Source organism: Callospermophilus lateralis, chromosome 15 (genome assembly GCF_048772815.1).
Source record: "Callospermophilus lateralis isolate mCalLat2 chromosome 15, mCalLat2.hap1, whole genome shotgun sequence".
NCBI lineage: Eukaryota > Metazoa > Chordata > Mammalia > Rodentia > Sciuridae > Callospermophilus > Callospermophilus lateralis.
This window is the reverse complement of record NC_135319.1, coordinates 61211978-61231260: the sequence shown is the minus strand read 5'-3', so window position 1 is coordinate 61231260 and position 19283 is coordinate 61211978. Positions and strand designations below refer to the sequence as shown.

Genomic DNA, 19283 nt, shown 5'->3' with positions numbered 1-19283 from the left:
ATTTGAATTTTCAAATTTTAATTTTTTCTGATATGCTAATAAAATATTTTATGTACCCTTTGAGAAATTTGTTGCACTTATCATTACATTTTATAATATTGTTGCATTGGTATCATAATTATGATGCCATATTATTTACTGCTTATTCCAAATTAAAGAAGAATTCATCTGTACCTCATAAGAGGTTATTCAAAACAGGATTTAGTGGCTGGATGGAGGTGGACTCTTCAGATTGTACCTACATGTGCATGTGATCTTACTTATACTTGTTTTTCCTTTGGTATTCTGTATTTCAGTAGAGGGCAGCTCTATCAGTGTAAAAAACAATAGTAGAAATCTGAGAATGATCCTAATGCCTTCATTATTTATATTTAATTTGTCACCACATCTAATTAGTTTTACCCCAAGTATAGATTCCTCAAATCGTCTCTACCCTGTTACAGACTGCCATATTTTCGTTCCTAGGTTACTGCTCTGTTCTGCTCATTGATTTGTCATCACATTCTCTCTCACTTTCACACTCAGGCTTTCAGTTTCTAGAAAATGCCATGTTTCTTTCCATTTTAAGGGTTGCATGGATGCTGCTTCCTCTCTTTCTAAACCCCTTGTTTCCATCCAACTCATTCTTCAGGTCTAAACTTAATGCTGTTTCCCAGGGATCCTTTCCTATTCTGTCTTCCACCATAAGTCTAAATTAGGACCCTCATTTTTAATGCCGTCACAGCCCCTGGAACTTTCTTTCATTACACACATGACAATGACTTAAAAGTCCAGAGAGGGCAGGGATTCTGCCTGCATATTTACTGGTCTGTCCCCATCACCCCACCAACATGTTTGGCATAAATAATAATAAAAGAATGAAGACATTGGAAATGGTTTCAGGGAAGATTCAGGAATATAAAATCAAAGCACAGTGAAATTGAGACATGTGTTTCTTATTTGTTTTCTATGAAGAGCACCTTAGAGAACAGTGTTTTTAAAATATAGCTTTTTTTAATGTAGTGCTGAGGATCGAACCCATGAGCTACTTCCCCGGTACTTTTAAAATTTTTTGAATTTTGAGATAGGGTCTTACTAGGTTACTGAGGCTACCTTGAACTTGTGATCCTCCTGCCTCAGCCTCCTCTCTCAGCCACCCCAACATCTATGGTATAAGACCAATTTAAATTTAGCAAACTTTTAGGAAAACTGTGTGGGATTTTTCATTATCTTCATATCTGGTGTCATCTGGAACTGACTCCATCTTGATGTGATTTGTTGCAAAATCACCTGAATTTGGCACAAGCTTGAGTAGTAATTAATAAATGTTTGACGTCACTGGAGCACTTGTACTCTTGATACTTCTTCTCAGATCAACTTAATATCTCAGTTTTTTTTTCTGTCTTTCTGGCTTCTCAGCTTTTTTAGCCCAATTCCTCCTTAGGTGTTAGAGTTACTCTTATTTGTTAAGAGTTCCTTAGGGCTTTTACCTAGGCATTTCTGTTTTCTTCCTGTGTGATACTATTTGCTCCCATAGCTTCAAGCTACCATTTTAGGAAATGTTAAATAAGCAAATGGATGGATGGACAACTGGATGCTGGTTGTTCAACAAATGAATGGAGAGAAAAAAAATTAGATAGATTCAATAACTTGACTTTGAAGACCAGTCTGATTTGGCAGATAAAGACAAAAGACACTTAGGTCAACTGTCTTGGCACAAAGTTCAAGGTCTGACTCCTCTCATCATTACTCTTCTTCCAAATGCCACTTCATCCTTTTGCTTAGCTCATTCCTGATACCCTTCAACCTCCTCTCCAAATAACATTGGATCCCTATTACATATCACAGTAGCAATCTGCACTTCTACTTTAGAAATATGTAGGACTTCTGGAATAATTTATTTTCTGTGAAGGAAGGGACTATGTGACTTGTTTAATTCTTTTTTTCTTTCTGAAAAATAACTTATTTGGGGTTTATTTAATTCCTCATCTCCAACTTATAATACAGTGCATTCTCCACGTAGTAGGCATTTGGTAAATGTTAGGTGAATCAGTGAATTCAGCCAGTGTCTCAGCATTGAAAGAATCTCAGAAATCAATCCTGGTATCATGATTGAAAGGATATTCTATAGTTTTGCTTTTCAAAGTATATCCTCTGTCCAGCAGCATTATCACTTGAGAGCTTGTTAGAAAATACACAATCTCAGCTCCCTTTAGATCTGCTACCAAGGTCCCACTGTGATTTGTAGGACACAACAATGTTTGTGGCCTTCAAGGGGCCATAAGCTATAGCTTATGAGACCTACCCAGGGATGTTAGAGGAATCATTATTCTCCATCTGATACCTTTCCTTTTTACTTTATTAGCCTTGAGAAACATTTCCCCTGTTGTCTTATTGCATCAAGCTCTCTATAGTATTGATTTGTAAAGAATTACATTTTAGAGTTGAAAATTTTTTATTACATAATTATGTGTGTTTTCTACTGTATGTGACTGTGGCAAAGGCCATATTCTTACCTGTAAATCACTGTGGAAAAATATTGTAGAAAATGAACATTTATTTGTAAACTACTTTCAGATGTTGACCATCTCCCCAAGTGTGAGAAATTATTGTTTATATTGCAATCCATGAGGGTTTTTTTTTTTTTTAAGTTTTATGCTAGCTATTCCAGGCTATATGAAAGATGTGATCCCTCCCTAAAGGGACCTAACATTTTAATTGAGGAGAGAAGACCAAGGAACCTGAAAGATTAGAAAACAATGAAGTGCATCTACAAGAATATAAACCAGTTAGACTGTGGGAAAGAATTATGGTTACAGCTACAACTATTGCATAACCCCAAGATGATGCTTAATAAAACAATGCTATTTCCTTTTCAGGGCATTCAACCTCAAAGAAATCAGAAGATTCTGTAAACAGTAAGTATCAGGTGTTTATTAAATAGAAATATATGAGTTCAAAGTATTTGCAGTTTGGGTTTCTCATGAATTTTATCTTGCTTTAATGTGAATTCTTTTTTTTTGCTCTGGTATTACTTGAGAAAAGTCATAGAAAGAAGGCCAAAAGTGAATGTTTATTTTCCAATTAAGAAAATTAAAAGTTATTTTATCTTATTTTAACTATAGAGAACATTTAAATTTTTTTCACTGAACATAATGGATATACATTTCAGTTTCACATTGTAAAAATGTGAAGGAACAGAAGGAGAGGCAGCAGTGGGGTTGGAAGGAAAAAGAAATTTGGAGGATGGGTTGATAGGTAAGCCAAAGTTATTACTTGAGTCTGAGTGATCATCTGGTGATTTTGATTGTTTGAAGTGTATGGTTTGTGCATGGAAAGAGAATTGCTTGCTGCTGGTTAGTATTTTAATTAGTCCTGTGGTTTTTACAAGCTTGGATCAAAATAGATTGGATTTTACTGAATATTTGCTGCAAATTTTTTACTTGCTATAGTTCAAATAGTAAGCTCTATGACTTTAAAAACATAGTTTTTTAAAAAAGATAAACAGAAATCAAAATAATGGCAAAATAAGGTGAAATAGCAATGGAAAGCTAGAGGTAAATTTGATATGGACAAATAAGTACCAAAAAGTTTTGCATCATTGCAAAAGTAGATTTCAGATTTGTCATTGTTCTTTCTAACAGCCAAACCAAATAGTGATACCATCAACAGTACGTAAGATAATAAAGAGAACTCAGTATTGAGCTTTTTCATGGCAGTTTTGGGAGAAGACTCTGCTGTGGATTTATGAGAGAGGACATCAGTTTGTGATGACTTATAGTTACTGTGCTATACAGTATATCTCCCAAGAACCAGAGAATTTAATTGTTCAAGGTCAAATAATTAATGATAGAGCTAAGATTAAACAAATTTATAACCCTAAAGTCTATGTCCTTTTTACCTTACCACCAACAACTGTGAATCAAATATCTACTCTTTGTACCTTAATTTTGGCAGATACATCATACAGATCCACATATAAATGATTTGATCTCTGTCTCACTTCTGTTGTAAAATGGATATAAAGAAACCTACTTTGTTAAATCAGAGAAAAGAAAAATACTAGACAGTAAAATGATTGTTTGTTTTCTGAAATTGATCAGATCAAAAGTCAAGTCTGTAAAGTTTGACCTGTCTATTTGTTATCATGATTGTTGGAGACATTTGCCTTTTCTTCAGTAGAGTGAGTTTTTAGGTATTATATAATATCCGCAAAAACCAAAATGATAGACTTGCTTTCATTTTCAAAGCTTTTGGGAAAATTGCATGCAGTTTTAGGTACCACACCTTAAAGGGAATATTGAAGACTTGAAGCTGGTCAGGAAAAGAACATCCAAGATATTAAGAGAACTTGAAATTGTGCTGTAGGAAGAATATTGGAGGAACTGCAGAGGTTTAGATTGGAGAAAAGTGAAGGGATGAGAGAAGAGGTAAGGAAGTGGATGTGGAAACTACAGATATTGTGAAGGCTGTTACCATGTTGAAGACCTTTTTTTTTTTTTTTTTTGGTGGCTCTAGTTGACAGACTGGGAGTCTACAGATAAAAATTGCCTGAAAACAAATTTTTGCCTCAATTTATGGAAAAACTTGTCACTTAGAACTGTCTGACAAAAGGAAAGGAGAAATAGGCTGCCTTGAAAATTGTGTTTGAACATAGTGGAATTGATGCTTATTATTGGAGATATTGCAATGACAGATTCATTCTTTGGATAAAGTTTGGATTAAAAGACCTCCAAGCTATCCTTCTACCTGAGAGTCGTTGACTTAGATTCTGATCCTCACTTGCCAGTAATTACTGCAGAGATTTGATAGTGTTGATACAAGAACATCATTTTGTATTGACCTTTCTTCCTATTATTTCCTTAGCAACAGTTCTCCCACCTCTGACAGGTTGTAGCAGTTATAGCAGTGATTTGTAGTGACTTTCCCCCTTAGGGAACCAGAATATTTTCGATTAATCATGTTGTAAGGTATCTTAGAGGTTGTTTAGTCCAGTTTTGTAGACTTGCTTCTCTAAGGATATTTGGCTACTTTCAGTAGATGCTTTTCAAAGGGAGTTATTTTATAATATTATTCTAAACTGATTTTTTTCGTAAAATTGGATTGTTAGGTATCAGAAAATTGGGTGTAGGAAAGCTGGAATTTGGGAAGTACTCCTGGGAGGGAACTGGAAAACAGGTAGTAGTGGTAAGGCTTTTTGAAATTATCAGCGCCCCATTTTTAAAGACTTTGTAGGTTTTGTTTTCTTATATCTTAACAGAGTAACATCATAGTATTACTTTTGTTAGGCTTAAGTAGTTTTTCTGCACTTTATCTCATGTTGTTGAGTTTTTATAAAAATAGGAGTTGATGAATTGTATCCTCACACGGGCAGATTTGGTAATGGCCTCCAATAAAACAGGAATCTTTTACTCAGGACATTATAATTTTGTCATCATTTGTATGTAGATCACTAGAAATACAACAGTAGTCCCCAACTTCTCCCCACTTTTGCCATTTTTGTTAAAATTGGTGCCATAGTAGACTCAGGACCAAAGTTCAGATACACACCATTGATTCAAGGACCAAAGTTCAACAGGCAAGAGAACCACCGTGGCAAATCAATACTGTTATATTTTTGTGTTGTGCTGAACTAAGAGACATTCTGTATTGATAGGCCAGATTTAAATTAGTAATTTCAATATTAACTCTTATAAGGTAATTATCTCTTGTAACATAGTTGTCTTTGATTTAGTTTCTTCTTGGTTATATAAAAGACAAGTTCAGATTTTTTTTATAGAAAGCATATTTATATTAGAACCAGTACCTCAAGAGTAGTTTTTTTTTTAGAGTAATGGTCATTATTGGAAAGGAATTATTTGTTAATGTGATTACTTTGTGGCATAAAGGTTTATTATCTAATAATACATTTCTCAGTATTTAACAATTTTTAGCAGATTGATTTGAAACATGTCCATACATTTTCAGAATAGAAGTGTCTTTATATACAAGAAATTTGGATGTTTAAAGTAGAAAGTAAAAGTATCCCAGGATCCTAGTAATATAATCACTGGAAAGTTTGGTTGATCCTTACATTACAAACTCAATATACATGTGTAAACTTACATTATATACATATAATAAGTATAAATGATTTTTTAACATAAATTAGATAATACTGTGCATATCTTCTGTAACTTTGAAAAAATTAATATAGCATAGATCTTTTTCCTTGGCAACACATACAAATGAACTAAGGTTTTTGAACAGCTGTAAATATTCATTTAACCAATCTTAGTCCCTGATTGGTGGGGACTTAGGTTATGTTTTGTTGTTTTACAGTGTGCTTCTTCATACATATGTATCTGAGGTGCTTATTTATTTGAAGTAAACAATCGAATTCCTAAAAGCAACATTGCTGGTCAAAGGTTATGTACTTTTAAACTGTTCTGTGTTGCCATATTTTCTTTAAGTAAAAAGATTACAGAATTTTTACTCTGAATGATTTGAGAATAACTGTTTCTTCACCAAAACAGGCTTCTTCTTCTAATTAGCATTAATTTAACTAAATGTCTTGACAATTATTTTTTTCACAATTTAACTGGATATTTTATATACTAATTCAGTTCTTGAGGTATAGGTCCTAATATAAATATGCTCTCTCAGAATCTTAACTTTGATTTCTTTTTTGATGACCAAGAAAAAGAAGAAACTAAATCAATTATATTGCAAGAAAATTTTTCTTATAAGAGTTAATATTGGAATTGCTATTCTAATGCAAAGTAACTTAGGGAAGTTTTTCATGAGACATTAATTCTTGGCCTTTTTGCTGAGACTCTGGTATTTGTCACATTATTTATTAATTAAAATCATTTATTGTACCTGGAAGAGTGAATTAAATTTCCAGAGAATCATATAAAAATTGAATTTGAATTGCAATTAAGTTCAACATTAATTTAATTGCATTGATGAGTAGTTCAAAATGTGTTTTAAATATAATACGTTTTTCAAAAATGTCTTTTAAATGAACAGGAAACTCTGATGAGGAAGAAAGTGTTTCCGAGTCTGAGCTCTGGAAGGGTCCACTACCAGAGACAGATGAAAAATCACAGTAAGTGCTCATACTTATCAATACAGACCTATTTAACCATTTTAAGTAGCTATGACCTTGATAACAAGGAAAAAATTTAACATCATGAATGTTAGTTTAATACCAATGACTAGCTAGCCTGGTAAGAAAAAAGTTTTTTCCCAGCCATTGTTTATGGTCATAAACAGCCAATGTCTGTCTCTATCTTCCTCGTGGTGAATACACCTTTCATCAGCTCCTCCTAACAGATAGTCTGATCTTTCCTTGGATTTCTTTAGAGAAGACTGTTTACCAACTTCCGGGGTAGTCTGTTCCATGTTACTGTGATTGTCAAAAATCCCTACTGAAGAACCCCTTAAAGATATATACAGGTGAAGAAGTAGACTTACCAACACCCACCTTAGCTCCCCAAAGATGGATAACTCAGTGCATTTATTTCTGCTATAGGTGGAAGAGGAAACACTGACTGAATATGGGCTGAAATATTATCAGTTTTGTCATATATTGGGATGTTCACTGCTTGAATTTTATCTATTAGAAGGAGATAAAATGCCATGTAGAGTTTAATGTGAAGATTAAATAGAATTAAGAAGATAACCACCTGGTACAAATAAATGTAATACATGCTCAATAAATTCTAGTCCCCTTTTTTCAGTCCCTAGCCATATTGGTTCATAAAAGAGATCTGTTGAATCAACTATACTTTATTACTTTAAACTACTTATAAAATATTTTGCTGATTACATGGTATGTCCTCAGTGTGATAGAATTTAGGTGTGTTAGAGGTGTTTAAGCAAAATTACTTTTTTTCTGTGGCAACCTTTTTTTCCCTCAAAGAATTCCCAAAAGTATGATTATTATAGATCAAATTATTTAAAAAGCATTTGCTGTAAATAAAATATTGGTGTTCAATTTAAATGACTAACTAAATCTCTAACCATTTGTTGAGCACCTCTCCTTGAGGGGCTTTATAGCTGAGAATAGCAGAAAAGGTGTTTGCCTCAGCTCACCTCTTTGGGCAATAAAGAGACCTGAGTAAGTCCCATGAAAGAAGGCTTTCATAATATAAAACTTTTATATATTCAACTCTTTTGACATTGAGCATCTAAGTCCATGTAGAGGTTTCACCAATTTCATATATATAATTTCTGTAGTTTTCTAACTATAGTTAGTACTGTTATTGCTAGTGAAAAAATAGCATATGGAGAATATCAAATTGCAGATGATTCTTTAATCATTTCTATTTGATTCTATAACTTTTCCTTTCAATTTGGACATATTTTTGTTGGCTTTATGCATTCTAATTTATTTTAAACCAAATGATATGGTCCTATTAGACTTATCTGATCTAAAAGATAATTTTTTAAAAGAGATCAGTAGGCTAATTTTTATTATCCATTTTATTCTGTGTTCCCAGAAGAAAAACACCTATATGTTCATTTAATCCTCACAACAACTCTTAAGTGGGAATAGAAATTATCTTTATTTTACAGATGTTAAAACCGAGTATAAAGAAGTAACTTGTTCACATAGCTAATGAATAACAGAGCTAGAACTATACAGGGTGCAATTTCAAATTCTGCTATTTCCACTGTCTCACACTGGCTCCTTGCACTCATATTTATTTAGTACTTTACATTTTTCATAGTATTTTTATACACTGAACTCTTAAGGGGGAACTCTTCTTTTGTTTGGGGCAGTACTAGAGATTAAATCCACAGCCTCATGCATGCTAGGCAAGCACCCTGCCACTGAGCTACATCCCCAGCCCTGTAATCTAATTTCATATCTCCTTCCAGAGTTCTGTTTTTTGTTTTAGATATAAGATTCTTGGTCCAGGCTGGGTGCACACCTGTAATCTCAGTGACTCTGAAGGCTGAGGCAGGAGATTACAAGTTTAAGGCCAGCCTCAGCATCTTAGCAAGACCCTGTCTCAACATAAAGCATAGAAAGGGTTAAGAATGTATCTATAGCTCAGTAGTAGAGGATCCCTGAGTTCAATTCCCAGTATTGAAAAAGAAATTATTGCTACTAATACATAATATTTACTGTTTTCAATATAATAAAATACTATAACGTATGCAAAATCTCCCTGGTTTTGGAAGTCTGCAACCTATAAGCAGAATCTCCCTGGTTTTGGAAGTAAGACAAGTATTTTTTTCCTTAAAAATAACTTTTTTTCATTCACTTTTTCAGCAGAATATAGTTTGAATTGAGAATGAACAGAGAAGGTATAAAGTAAATCAAAAAGTAAAGAGAAGCAGTGACATTTCAGAGTACTTTAAAGCAAAATCTTAGGTATTACATTTTGGGAGAGGTGTCAACTTGTAAATTATTTTAATTTTAATAAATTTGAGTATGGTTTCGGTTATTTTAGAAACTTAGGAATTACTCTGTGACATATTCATGGAAATATTGATACATACAAGACTCAGTGTTTTTATTAAAAATCTCATAATGTGTCTCTAAATAATTTTTTATTCTATTGGTTTTAATAACTATACTTTTTCTTTTAAACAGGGAAGAAGAATTTGATGAGTATTTTCAAGATTTGTTTCTGTGAGATGGGAGAGAGAAAGCCTGCATTCCTTAATGTGAAAATATACTTCAAAACTTCATAAAATTTTTATCTATAGGTTGCAGTTTGAGTGGTTGGTCTTTGGAAATAAAAATTCAGCCACTCTCAGGATGTCTAATGCTTCCTGAGTTCATTAGCCGACACACTTCCCATCAGATGCTCATCTGTAATTCTCTTTCATCCATAGCTCCTTGATACACATTTAAACATGAAATGATTGGCATGAAATTGAAAACTAAGTAATTTAGTGTCTTACTGTAAAAGGGTTAATATCAGAAATTTTCCTTTTATTAAACAGTTGTTATTCATTAATTCCACAAGTATTAGGCTTTTATTACATGTAAGGCACTGTGCTAGGCATTGCTGTAAAGAAACTGTCTAGGAAATAATTATGCAATCATTTCTGAACTTGTTAGAAAATAGTAAATTGGTGTTAGGTTTATTAATGTTAAATATCATGTGAAAGTTCCCTCATTTCTTGAAGGTATGGTTTTTTCATCTCACAACTTTACATTGAAATAAAAAGGAATTTTGATTTCTAAGAAAAATATTTAAAAGATCCAAAAGTAAAATTATTAGAAGTGAAATATATGTAATTAAACATTCTTATGATAAAAATATAGTCCTATTCCTACAGCATTTAATGTTAATTGGAAGAATATCTAAATACCCTTTTAAAATAGATCCATATATTTGGTAGTGCAAGTATGAGTTTATGTATGAAGTTCAATGATAAATTTAGATCGTTACATAAAATTAAAATACTTAATCCATTCAACAAGACAGATGATGAAAGTTCTTGTGTGTGTGTGTGTGTGTGTGTGTGTGTGTGTGTGTTGCTTGGGTTTGAATCCAGGGCCTTGTGCATGCAAGGTAAGCACTCTACCAACTGAGCTATATCCCTCTCCTATAAGTTCTATTTTAAGGAGTATTTGAAAAGTGATCCAAAATGATAGTTTAAACATTAATTCTCCTACATACCTATTTCATACTTTGCCTCAGTGCAGTCAGTGGACCCTTGGTCTGGAGGGTTTGAGATTATGCTTCCTTACAATTGCTCTGAAGCAGAGTTCGTATATTTGGCAGACCTTCAGTGGTGGCACACTGCTACCTGCAGCTCAGTTTCTGGTGACTGAGAAGGGAAGTTATTTGAACTGACTTGGTGTCCAGGGGTTAAAACTTTAAAAATAAAGCTTAAAGAATAATTTCTTATGTGATCTTAGAAGTGGCGTCTCAACATTAAGTAATGGAAATAAGGAGTACATGGCAGTACTTACCCAAAGTGATGACTTATTATTTCTTATTTATACATATTGTATCATTCATTCTGATTATCATTCGTATTACTGGGTGCACCTTGTACTAGAGCTGGTGTTCTTATAAGAAGAGGAAATTAGACATAAACACAGAGGGATGACTTTGAAGACACAGGGGAAACATGGCCAGCTACAGACCACGTTGAGAGGCCTCATGAGAAACCAACCTTACCAACACCTCCTTGGTCTTGCAATTCTGGATGGGTTCTGGCTTCTAGAATTGTGAGAAAATAAATTTCTGTTGTTTAAGCCACCCATTCTGTGGTAGGTTCTCTATTATGCAGCCTTAGCAAGTAAATATAATTAAAACTTTTTTAAACCTGTGACTAGTTTCAGGACCACATATTTTTTTAAAGCAAGTTGGTACTCAGAATGCATCTGTTTTTTGTCTTATTTTGCATTTTTGTTGAACTTTATTTCATCTTCAGGGTTTTCAGGCCAAAAATATATATTCTCTTGATACAAGTCGCAGGATAGTTTTTCCGGTGATCCTCTTAACTCTGTTACTTGATGATTTGCTGAATGAAATTTACTGAAGTTTTTTGTATTTTTTTTTAATGTTTTCTGTTTTTCTTCAAAACTAAGATGATGTTTGAAGTTTAGACCAGTTGGATTATTTTACAACATTAAGCATGTTTTGGACTTTTTGTCATCAACACCACCACCGCCTGAATCCTCAGCAACTAGTAAGAAATAAGAAAAGCAATATTATTATAAGAATTAATGTAAATATAGAAATCTCATGATATTCTGTCTTATCAACTTTATAGCCCAATTAATAATATTAATCTATAGCAAGTACTGTGGGTTTCAACATTTGAAAACATTTTGATTCACAGTTGGTTCATTTAAAAAATATAATCTGACAAATGGTTAGCCAATTAATATCAGTTTCTCATTGAGGTTATTTAATGTGGGAATTTACTTGATGCACAAAAGTTGATAACCAAGGAATACAAAATAATATTCTTAGTCTACAAAGAATTCAGTGTGTACTAGAAAAAACTCAGAAGTCAATTTTTATGTAAGTAAAAACATCTGTTTCTAGTATACTGAATAATAAAATGTCAGGAGCCTCTTAAAGGACCTGATTGTCTCTTCATCATAACGTTGGGATAAAGGGAAAATCTAATAATACTAAGGAATACTCACTTTCCAAGAGCTTGGTAAAAATCACATATTTTTTTTTTTTTTTAAAGAAAGAGACGGGGAGAGAGAGAATTTTTTTAAAAAAATATTTATTTTTTAGTACTTGGCGGACACATCTTTGTACGTGGTGCTGAGGATCGAACCCGGGCCGCACGCATGCCAGGTGAGCGTGCTACCACTTGAGCCACATCCCCAGCCCCAAAATCACATATTTTTGAAGTGTAAGTCAGATTTTCCTACTTTCCTGTCAGAACCCCTCTATTGACAATAGTCCTCAGCAGGCCCCAGGCAGTCTGCTCTCTGGCAGCCCCTGAACTACTAACTTCATCTAATGCCGTAGCTTCCTTCTCTCTAGACTCCAGCCATACCAGTTTTTAAGTTCTTCAATTACACTGGGTTTATTCACATTTCAACATCTTTTTCTTTTTCTTTTAACGTGGTACTGAGGATCGAACCCAGGGTCTCACGTGTGCGAGGCGAGCGCTCTACCCCTGAGCCACAACCTCAGCCCAATTTATTTTTATGTGGTGCTGAGGATCGAACCTACTGCCTCTACCACTGAGCTACAGCCCCAGCCCTCAACATCTTTTTCTTAATGTTCAGTGTTTTCACTTCTCCTTTTTGTGTGAGCCAAGTTTACTGTCTTGAGATCTTGGCATATGCATCCACATACACACCCATACTCTCTCTGAGGCTTGTAATCAGCACATTGATTATGCATTGATTGCTTAATGTGTAGCTCCCCCCCATCACCACTCCATGGTAACTCTTGGAGATAAGGACAACAATTTTTCCCCAAGGCTTGCCTGACGTGGGTCCTTGTATGGGACAGACACTCAATGAATACATCAGTGAAAGCATATGGAGAGTCAGGAACTTTTTATTTTGTTGAAGGATGCCCCCCTAAATTTGTTAAGGAAAAATATTCTCATCCTCTGTAAATTGATTAAAATGGCACCAATGTAGCCATCTAAAGGAAGTTTATCTTTCAAGGTGTTTCCATGTGGATTATTGTCAATCAGAATTCTTTACAAAGCCTTTAGAATGCTAAACTTGGAAGACAGAAATTAGCATTCCACTTTCAAGATGACATTTCAGTCATTTGATGAACTAATAGTTGCACCTAAGCACTATAACAGGCTTTCTGAATGTTAAATCTAATGAATGACTATATGAGTAGAATTTCAGGCCAGGTAAAACAGCACCATGTGGATACATCTGGGAAACAAAAATATGGGGGAGTGTCGTTTAAGTCACCCCTTTTGGCCAGCTTTACATGTAGGACTTCCTTAAGTTGGGCATCTTCTAAGCCACCTTAGGTAGAGAACATGAACCTCAGAAAGGTTAAGCAAGTTGCCCAGAATCTTCATAGCTAATGGGATACACCAGTCTAAAGCTGTATTCTCATGTATCCCTGATATCTCACTCAGGTTTTGATACTGTTCTTACAGTTTTGCAGAGGTGCCTCAGGAGCCACTTTCTAGAGGGACAAAGACACCTAGCTTCAACCTCTACTTCAGTTTATTCCTGTCAAATCCATATAGTTTCACATAAGATCTTTTTGAGGGATGTTGGGTTGGGGTCTGAAAACCACTAATTACCAGTCTGCATCAGGAAAGCAGGGCTCATTTTACATTTACTGTTTATGTTTTTGTCATGTGACATTCAGCTCACCCTGACCTCTGGCTTCTTTGTAAGGAGCAAAAGGAGAATCCATCTCACCTTGTGCTACTACCACTTCTCCTTCTTCCTGCTTTTTCATCTCCTCTTCAATTTCCTTCATCTTTGCATCATACTCGTCAGCAAGAGATTTCCATTCCACTCTGTTGTTCTGAAGGCCATTCAGCATGGGTGTGATTTCTTTGTGAAACCGTGAGAACTCCTAAAGAAAATTTTAGGTTGGAAAGTTGAGTTTTGGTATTTTTCACATACAGAGGAGCTGTAAGGCGCTCTGTAGTGCTCAGATCTGTTGGGATGAGCATAACTTAAGTGCCTCTGAGGCTTGGGACTGGGAGGTACAGTCCTTCCTGCCTGCTCAGGAGGTCTGCTCAAGTGGTTCACATCTGAGTCCTCACACTTTTTATTCCACCCTGAATGACATTAGGGTCACATCTCAAAATTACTATGGAGAACAGTGACACATGGTTTTCCTCTGAGGGGGTGGGTGGGTGGACTTTTGCTGTGGTTATAATTGAAGAGAAAAATTCTCATCTAAGAGATTATATGGCTCATTCAAATAATTGGTTTACTTACCTTATATACAAAAGTACAAACAAAATCAATAAATCCAACTTGAAGTTTAGGTAGTTCATCTTTTTTGTTTCTGTCCATCATAGGCTAGAAAGAGAAATAAATCCTTTTAAGATAATTTCCCTATATTTAATGAACAAAATAGACTGATTCGTACTAATTTTTACTAAGTAATGCATTTTATTCCAAGGTCTTTACAATAGGTTGTTGCTGCAGCACTGTTCTCTCCAGATCTCCTTGTTCCCAGAATTCATTTGCAACCATAAGTGCTACCTGCAAAGGAGAAAGGCTTGGTTCACTACATCCACTTATTAAGAGAGAACTTTTGCATTTTATTAGCATGAATGACATTGAAGGGTGGTATCTACAGTCATTGTTTGAGATGTCAAACCCTAAAGCTATCAAGTTTTAAAAAGATGTACAGATTATATTGAAATAGGAAGGAGAAGTTTTTATTTGAATATTCTAGACTAATTCTGGGTTTGTATTGCTACTCCTTCTCAGCCATAAAGAATGGGATTGAGAGGACGTTTAGTTCCATAAAACATGTTACAAGTGCAACATTTCTCAATTCCTTCTTTGTTTTGGTTATCTATAAGCATCTAGCACATTTCTTTGTACATGGACACATGTACAGATAGTGTGAGGACGTTCAAGATGGGTTAATTTATATCATGAAAAATATTGCCAGGCAATATTTTTATTGAGTGGTGGCACACGCCTGTAATTCCAACGGCTTGGAAGGCTGAGGCAGGAGGATCATAAGTTCAAAGCGAGCCTCAGCAACGGCGGGATGCTAAGCAACTGAGTGAGACCCTGTCTCTAAATAAAATACAAAATAGGGCTGGGGATGTGGCCCAGTGGTTGAGTTCCCCTGAGTTCAATCCCCGCTACCAAAAAATAAAATATTACCATGTTCAATGAACATTAATTGTGTCACACTGGCATGGTCCAGGCTTGTGAGAAGGATAAGTGAACTTTTTCTTTCTGATGTGGGGAGTCTAGTGAAAATAGTCATGTGATCTATTTGGGAAGTGCTGTGGATCAAGGAAAGGAGGAAAGAAGTTCCATGAAGGGTTGCATTTATGGTAAGTACAGTAGTTTGCCAGTAAAGAAGAGGGAAAGTCTGTGCAGGAGTAAGTGAAATGTTCCCAGCTTAAGTGAATAGGAGCTTAGTGTGTGATGCTATGGGAGAGAGTGACAGAAATGCATCTGGGAGTGTGAGTTCTAGACAGGTGGTGATAGGCCCAGTGCTTGTATGAGTCTTGTCAGGGGAAGTGGACTTAAAAGAGGCTGTAAACCTCTGGCGATGGGGAATGGGCTGGGGAGTTCATCAGGATAGGTGGGAAGCTGCCACTAAAATTCTGATCAAAGCTTGGATAAAAGTCTTCACCAAGGACAAAGCAAGTGGGACAGACAAATGATCAAATGATTGTGAAATGAAGGAGATAAAACTCAAGGATAGCTCAAGGTTTCCAGCCCGGTCATTGCAGATAGGGTGTGAGAGGAAGAGCAGGCACTTCAGGGTGAGTAAGCACTTGGCTTTGGACTTGATGGTGATGGAGTTCAGGGGACACCACTCCCAAAATTTAAGAATTTAAGAAAATCACAGGAGCAGAAGGCTCACCTTTGAAGCCTTTCTCCCCTGAAGCCAGTCATAAAACCTAGGAAGGATTGTTTGACCTTACCTAAAACCAATTGTAAGACTCTTATTCAAGAGGTGACCCCTATCCCTGGAGGAGAGAAGCTTAAGACAGAGATGCCAAGGAGAACCTGAACAAATCAGCTTTGCTGTTTCCAATTCTTTACCATTAGACCCTTTTTCTTTGTGACTGCTTCTTCGCCAAGCCTAGCATAAAAATACACAAATGCAATTGTTTCTTGGGATCTTTTTTTCCTTTCCCTATCCCTGTGGTATTAGGGATGGAACCCAGAGCCTCACCCAAGAGAGGCAAGCCCTCTCCCACTGAGCTATATGCCAGACCCTTTATTTCTTTACAATAAAGCCTCTTGTGTCACACTTAAATACATCTATATGCTTTTCTTTTGTTAATCTATCTTTTGCTACAGGGGCCTCAGCCATTAACTTAGGATGGATAAGGAACAGATTTTTCCTCCCTCCCATGAGTTCCAATTACTCTACAGGTAGAATCCACATCTATAGTTGAACCAGGTCATTCTGGTCTCTCTTCTGCTTGAGGTTTTTTTTCCTAGAAGTAACTGAAGGAAATAAAGTTTCTTCCATCCAATTAGTAAGTAAGTAGTCAACTGATGCCTCCACACCTCTCATTCCACACATGGGCAACAACAACCTTAAACCAGCTCCTCAACTAGTGCCCTTTGGGTAACTGACAACACATTGAAGAAGAGGTTGTAAGAGCAAAACCACCCTTAGCAGCGGACAGCTTGAATGATACTCTGGTCTTGTTCTCACTTGTCTCCTCAACTAAAAACTCAGACCTCCTCTGAATAAGTTTACAAAAGTTTTTTACAACCTGTTCAGTGATAAGGAATTATTAACGAAGCAGTTTCTTTCCAAAGTTTCCTCCATTTGCCTTATCCTGGGGCCTGATCAAGGCATCTGTTGACTTACTGATATTTATAATTTGTCAGAATAGAATTCTTGGGTTGCAAGATATCTTCATGTGGACTTTTACATGGGATCTAGACTGCACCTGAGTGTGAGCAGTGAAAAAAAAAAAACACCCTAGAGCAACAAGAGCCATAGTGCAACTGGACTTGCCTGGCTTTGTACCTCCCAGGGCTTGGTGATAGCCGACAGGTCACATGCTGTCATCATCATTGCCCTTAGGAAGAAAAGAAAAATTGTTAAATAGAAAAAGACACAAACTACTTTTTTCCCCCCAAAGGAAAATACCATTCTGACCACTCACATAATGATCTCCTTCTTGGTTGGGTCAATGGTTACATACTTGATGGCCTCCTCCTCAGTTTGCATTTGCTCACAGGCATCCACAATCTTTTGAAACATGGTTCTCTTCCTAGAAAATAATTTTACCATATAAAGGCAGAGCAAAATGTGTCTCAAATGTATGTTTCTCATATTTGCATCGGGATATCCACATAGCAGAAGTCAAGAGGCCAAGGGATAAGGGAACAGGCAATGGCTGCCTAATTTTGTCATAGAAAGGGCTTAAGAGAAAAAGCACAAATCAAAAAGTGGGGAAAAAACAGGTAACACTGAATACATTAAAACTAAAAGTTACAAATGGGAACAGACCATAACAGAGAGAGCACAGACTGTGATAAGGTATCATAAGACAGAGCCAACAAAAAATCAGAACCCCAAGCACATAGATGCTAGGACTCATTGGTAACAAGGAAATACAAAATTAAACAGTAAAATATCATCTCACACTCAATAGATTAACAAAAGAAAATGCAAGTGTGCACAGATCCAGAGTGTTCTGGATATGGATTGCAGGAACTTTTGTACACTGCTGCTGGGAACATCAATCAGCCCGACTGCTCAAGAGTACAGCTTTGCAAAGTGGCACAGCATTGAACATAGGCAAACCTTACAGCATTACCACTGCTGGGCATGTATTTTAGAGAAGCTCTCATATGTGCATAAGGATATACAGCATCACATTGTAGGCATTGGTGAAAAATTGGAAACCATCTCCATTGCATCCCTAATATTCTTTTTCCTCTTTGAAAAATGAGATCAGAGGCAAATATGGCAAAAAGAAACATGGTTGAATTTGGGTTGTGAACATTTATATTTAAGAATACATTAAGAATTTATTTTCAAGTCTGAACTATTTAATAGTTAAATTTTTAATTAAGAAGGATCAGAAAGGCAAAATTGAATATATGGATACCATAATTAACTCACTGTTATCATCAGTGTTCACTAACAACTTCGTATTTCACTTATGAGAAACTGTGTAGATGCTTAGGGTATCTGGTCTCCTTGGTAATGTCATTGTTACATACAGGCTGGCCCTCTGCTGCCTATAACTCAATTTTGTGAGGTTGGCTCAAGTGTGCCACAATCACCAAGACTGTTCAGCTCCTAGACTCTGAAAGAATCAAATTTCTGAGCTGGAAACACTGAATACCAGATTCTGGACAATGGTGAATTCACCAAGACAAAAGGCCACCTCACGAGGTTGACATCTCTGTGCTGGCAACCTGCATACTTCACAGCATATTCTTTAGTTCAAACTTCTTCAGATAACCAGCAACTTAACATGAGGGGGAGTGTAAGTTTTTAAAACATATTTCCAGGTTTCTAGTAAATTCTCTATCAGGCACCTGTCTTGAGGATATTCTAATTGACATTCCAAAAGAAAAATAAACAAATTTGCATGCATGCATGTGAAAAAATGCATCTTACCTTTAAGTGCAGCAGATAATTCTTGGAAAGCAGAACTACACAGCGTTTAAGAGCAATCTGTGGTACAGGTGTGAGTGTGTACTTACTTGAAATACAAAGCCAGGTCAGTTGCTATTATTGCAACCTCAAACAAATGAATAACTGTTTCATACTGACGCTTGTTTAGGTTCTGGAAGATGTTTAAACTCTGTAAAATGAAAATAAATTCACAATAAAGTGCAGTCATTAATTTTACCTTTGGTCCAACAAATCAAAATATGCTTAACAAGAAACAAATTTGCTTCCAGTTTTTATCTCATGGATTAAGTAAACCCCTCTACTGTACTTTAAGGGAATTTAAATTATAACAGTATATATTGTTAGCAAATATTCAGGTATTCAATGTTGTAAGTTTTCAGTATATAAAAAAGTGTCTTATTCCAAGACTATTGTTATAAAATAACAGTAGATTTAGAGTGGGCTTATATTAATTGAGGCATTTTAATAAAGAATTCCTGGGAGAGGTTTAATGGTTAAACATGTTGGATAATCTACCAGATAATCTTAGAGTGATTATAGCAAGCATTGGTCTTTCAGAAA

The 19283-nt window shown here is 35.5% G+C and overlaps 2 protein-coding genes across 3 annotated transcripts in view; one reads left to right on the top strand and one right to left on the bottom strand.

Annotated features, from left to right (window-relative positions):
- LOC143381022 (protein FRA10AC1) overlaps positions 1-10324 on the top strand; it is a 30620-nt gene extending 20296 nt beyond the window's left edge. Inside the window, exons 13-15 of one of the 2 annotated variants that reach the window (XM_076834279.1) lie at positions 2859-2897; positions 6991-7069; positions 9569-10324. In XM_076834279.1, the coding sequence (XP_076690394.1) occupies positions 2859-2897; positions 6991-7069; positions 9569-9611 (161 nt within the window). In that variant the 3' untranslated portion in view covers positions 9612-10324. Of the gene's footprint in view, positions 1-2858; positions 2898-6990; positions 7075-9568 lie in introns of those variants that run through there. The other variant, XM_076834280.1, reaches the window with a different exon arrangement.
- Positions 10325-11560: 1236 nt separating this feature from the next.
- Positions 11561-19283, bottom strand: part of Pde6c (phosphodiesterase 6C) — a 49092-nt gene continuing 41369 nt past the window's right edge. The window contains exons 16-22 of the mRNA XM_076834511.1: positions 18791-18891; positions 17236-17343; positions 17085-17148; positions 14540-14614; positions 14345-14428; positions 13814-13973; positions 11561-11625 (exon numbers count right to left, since the gene is read on the bottom strand). Coding sequence (XP_076690626.1) covers positions 11561-11625; positions 13814-13973; positions 14345-14428; positions 14540-14614; positions 17085-17148; positions 17236-17343; positions 18791-18891 — 657 coding nt within the window. The remainder of the gene's footprint in view (positions 11626-13813; positions 13974-14344; positions 14429-14539; positions 14615-17084; positions 17149-17235; positions 17344-18790; positions 18892-19283) is intronic.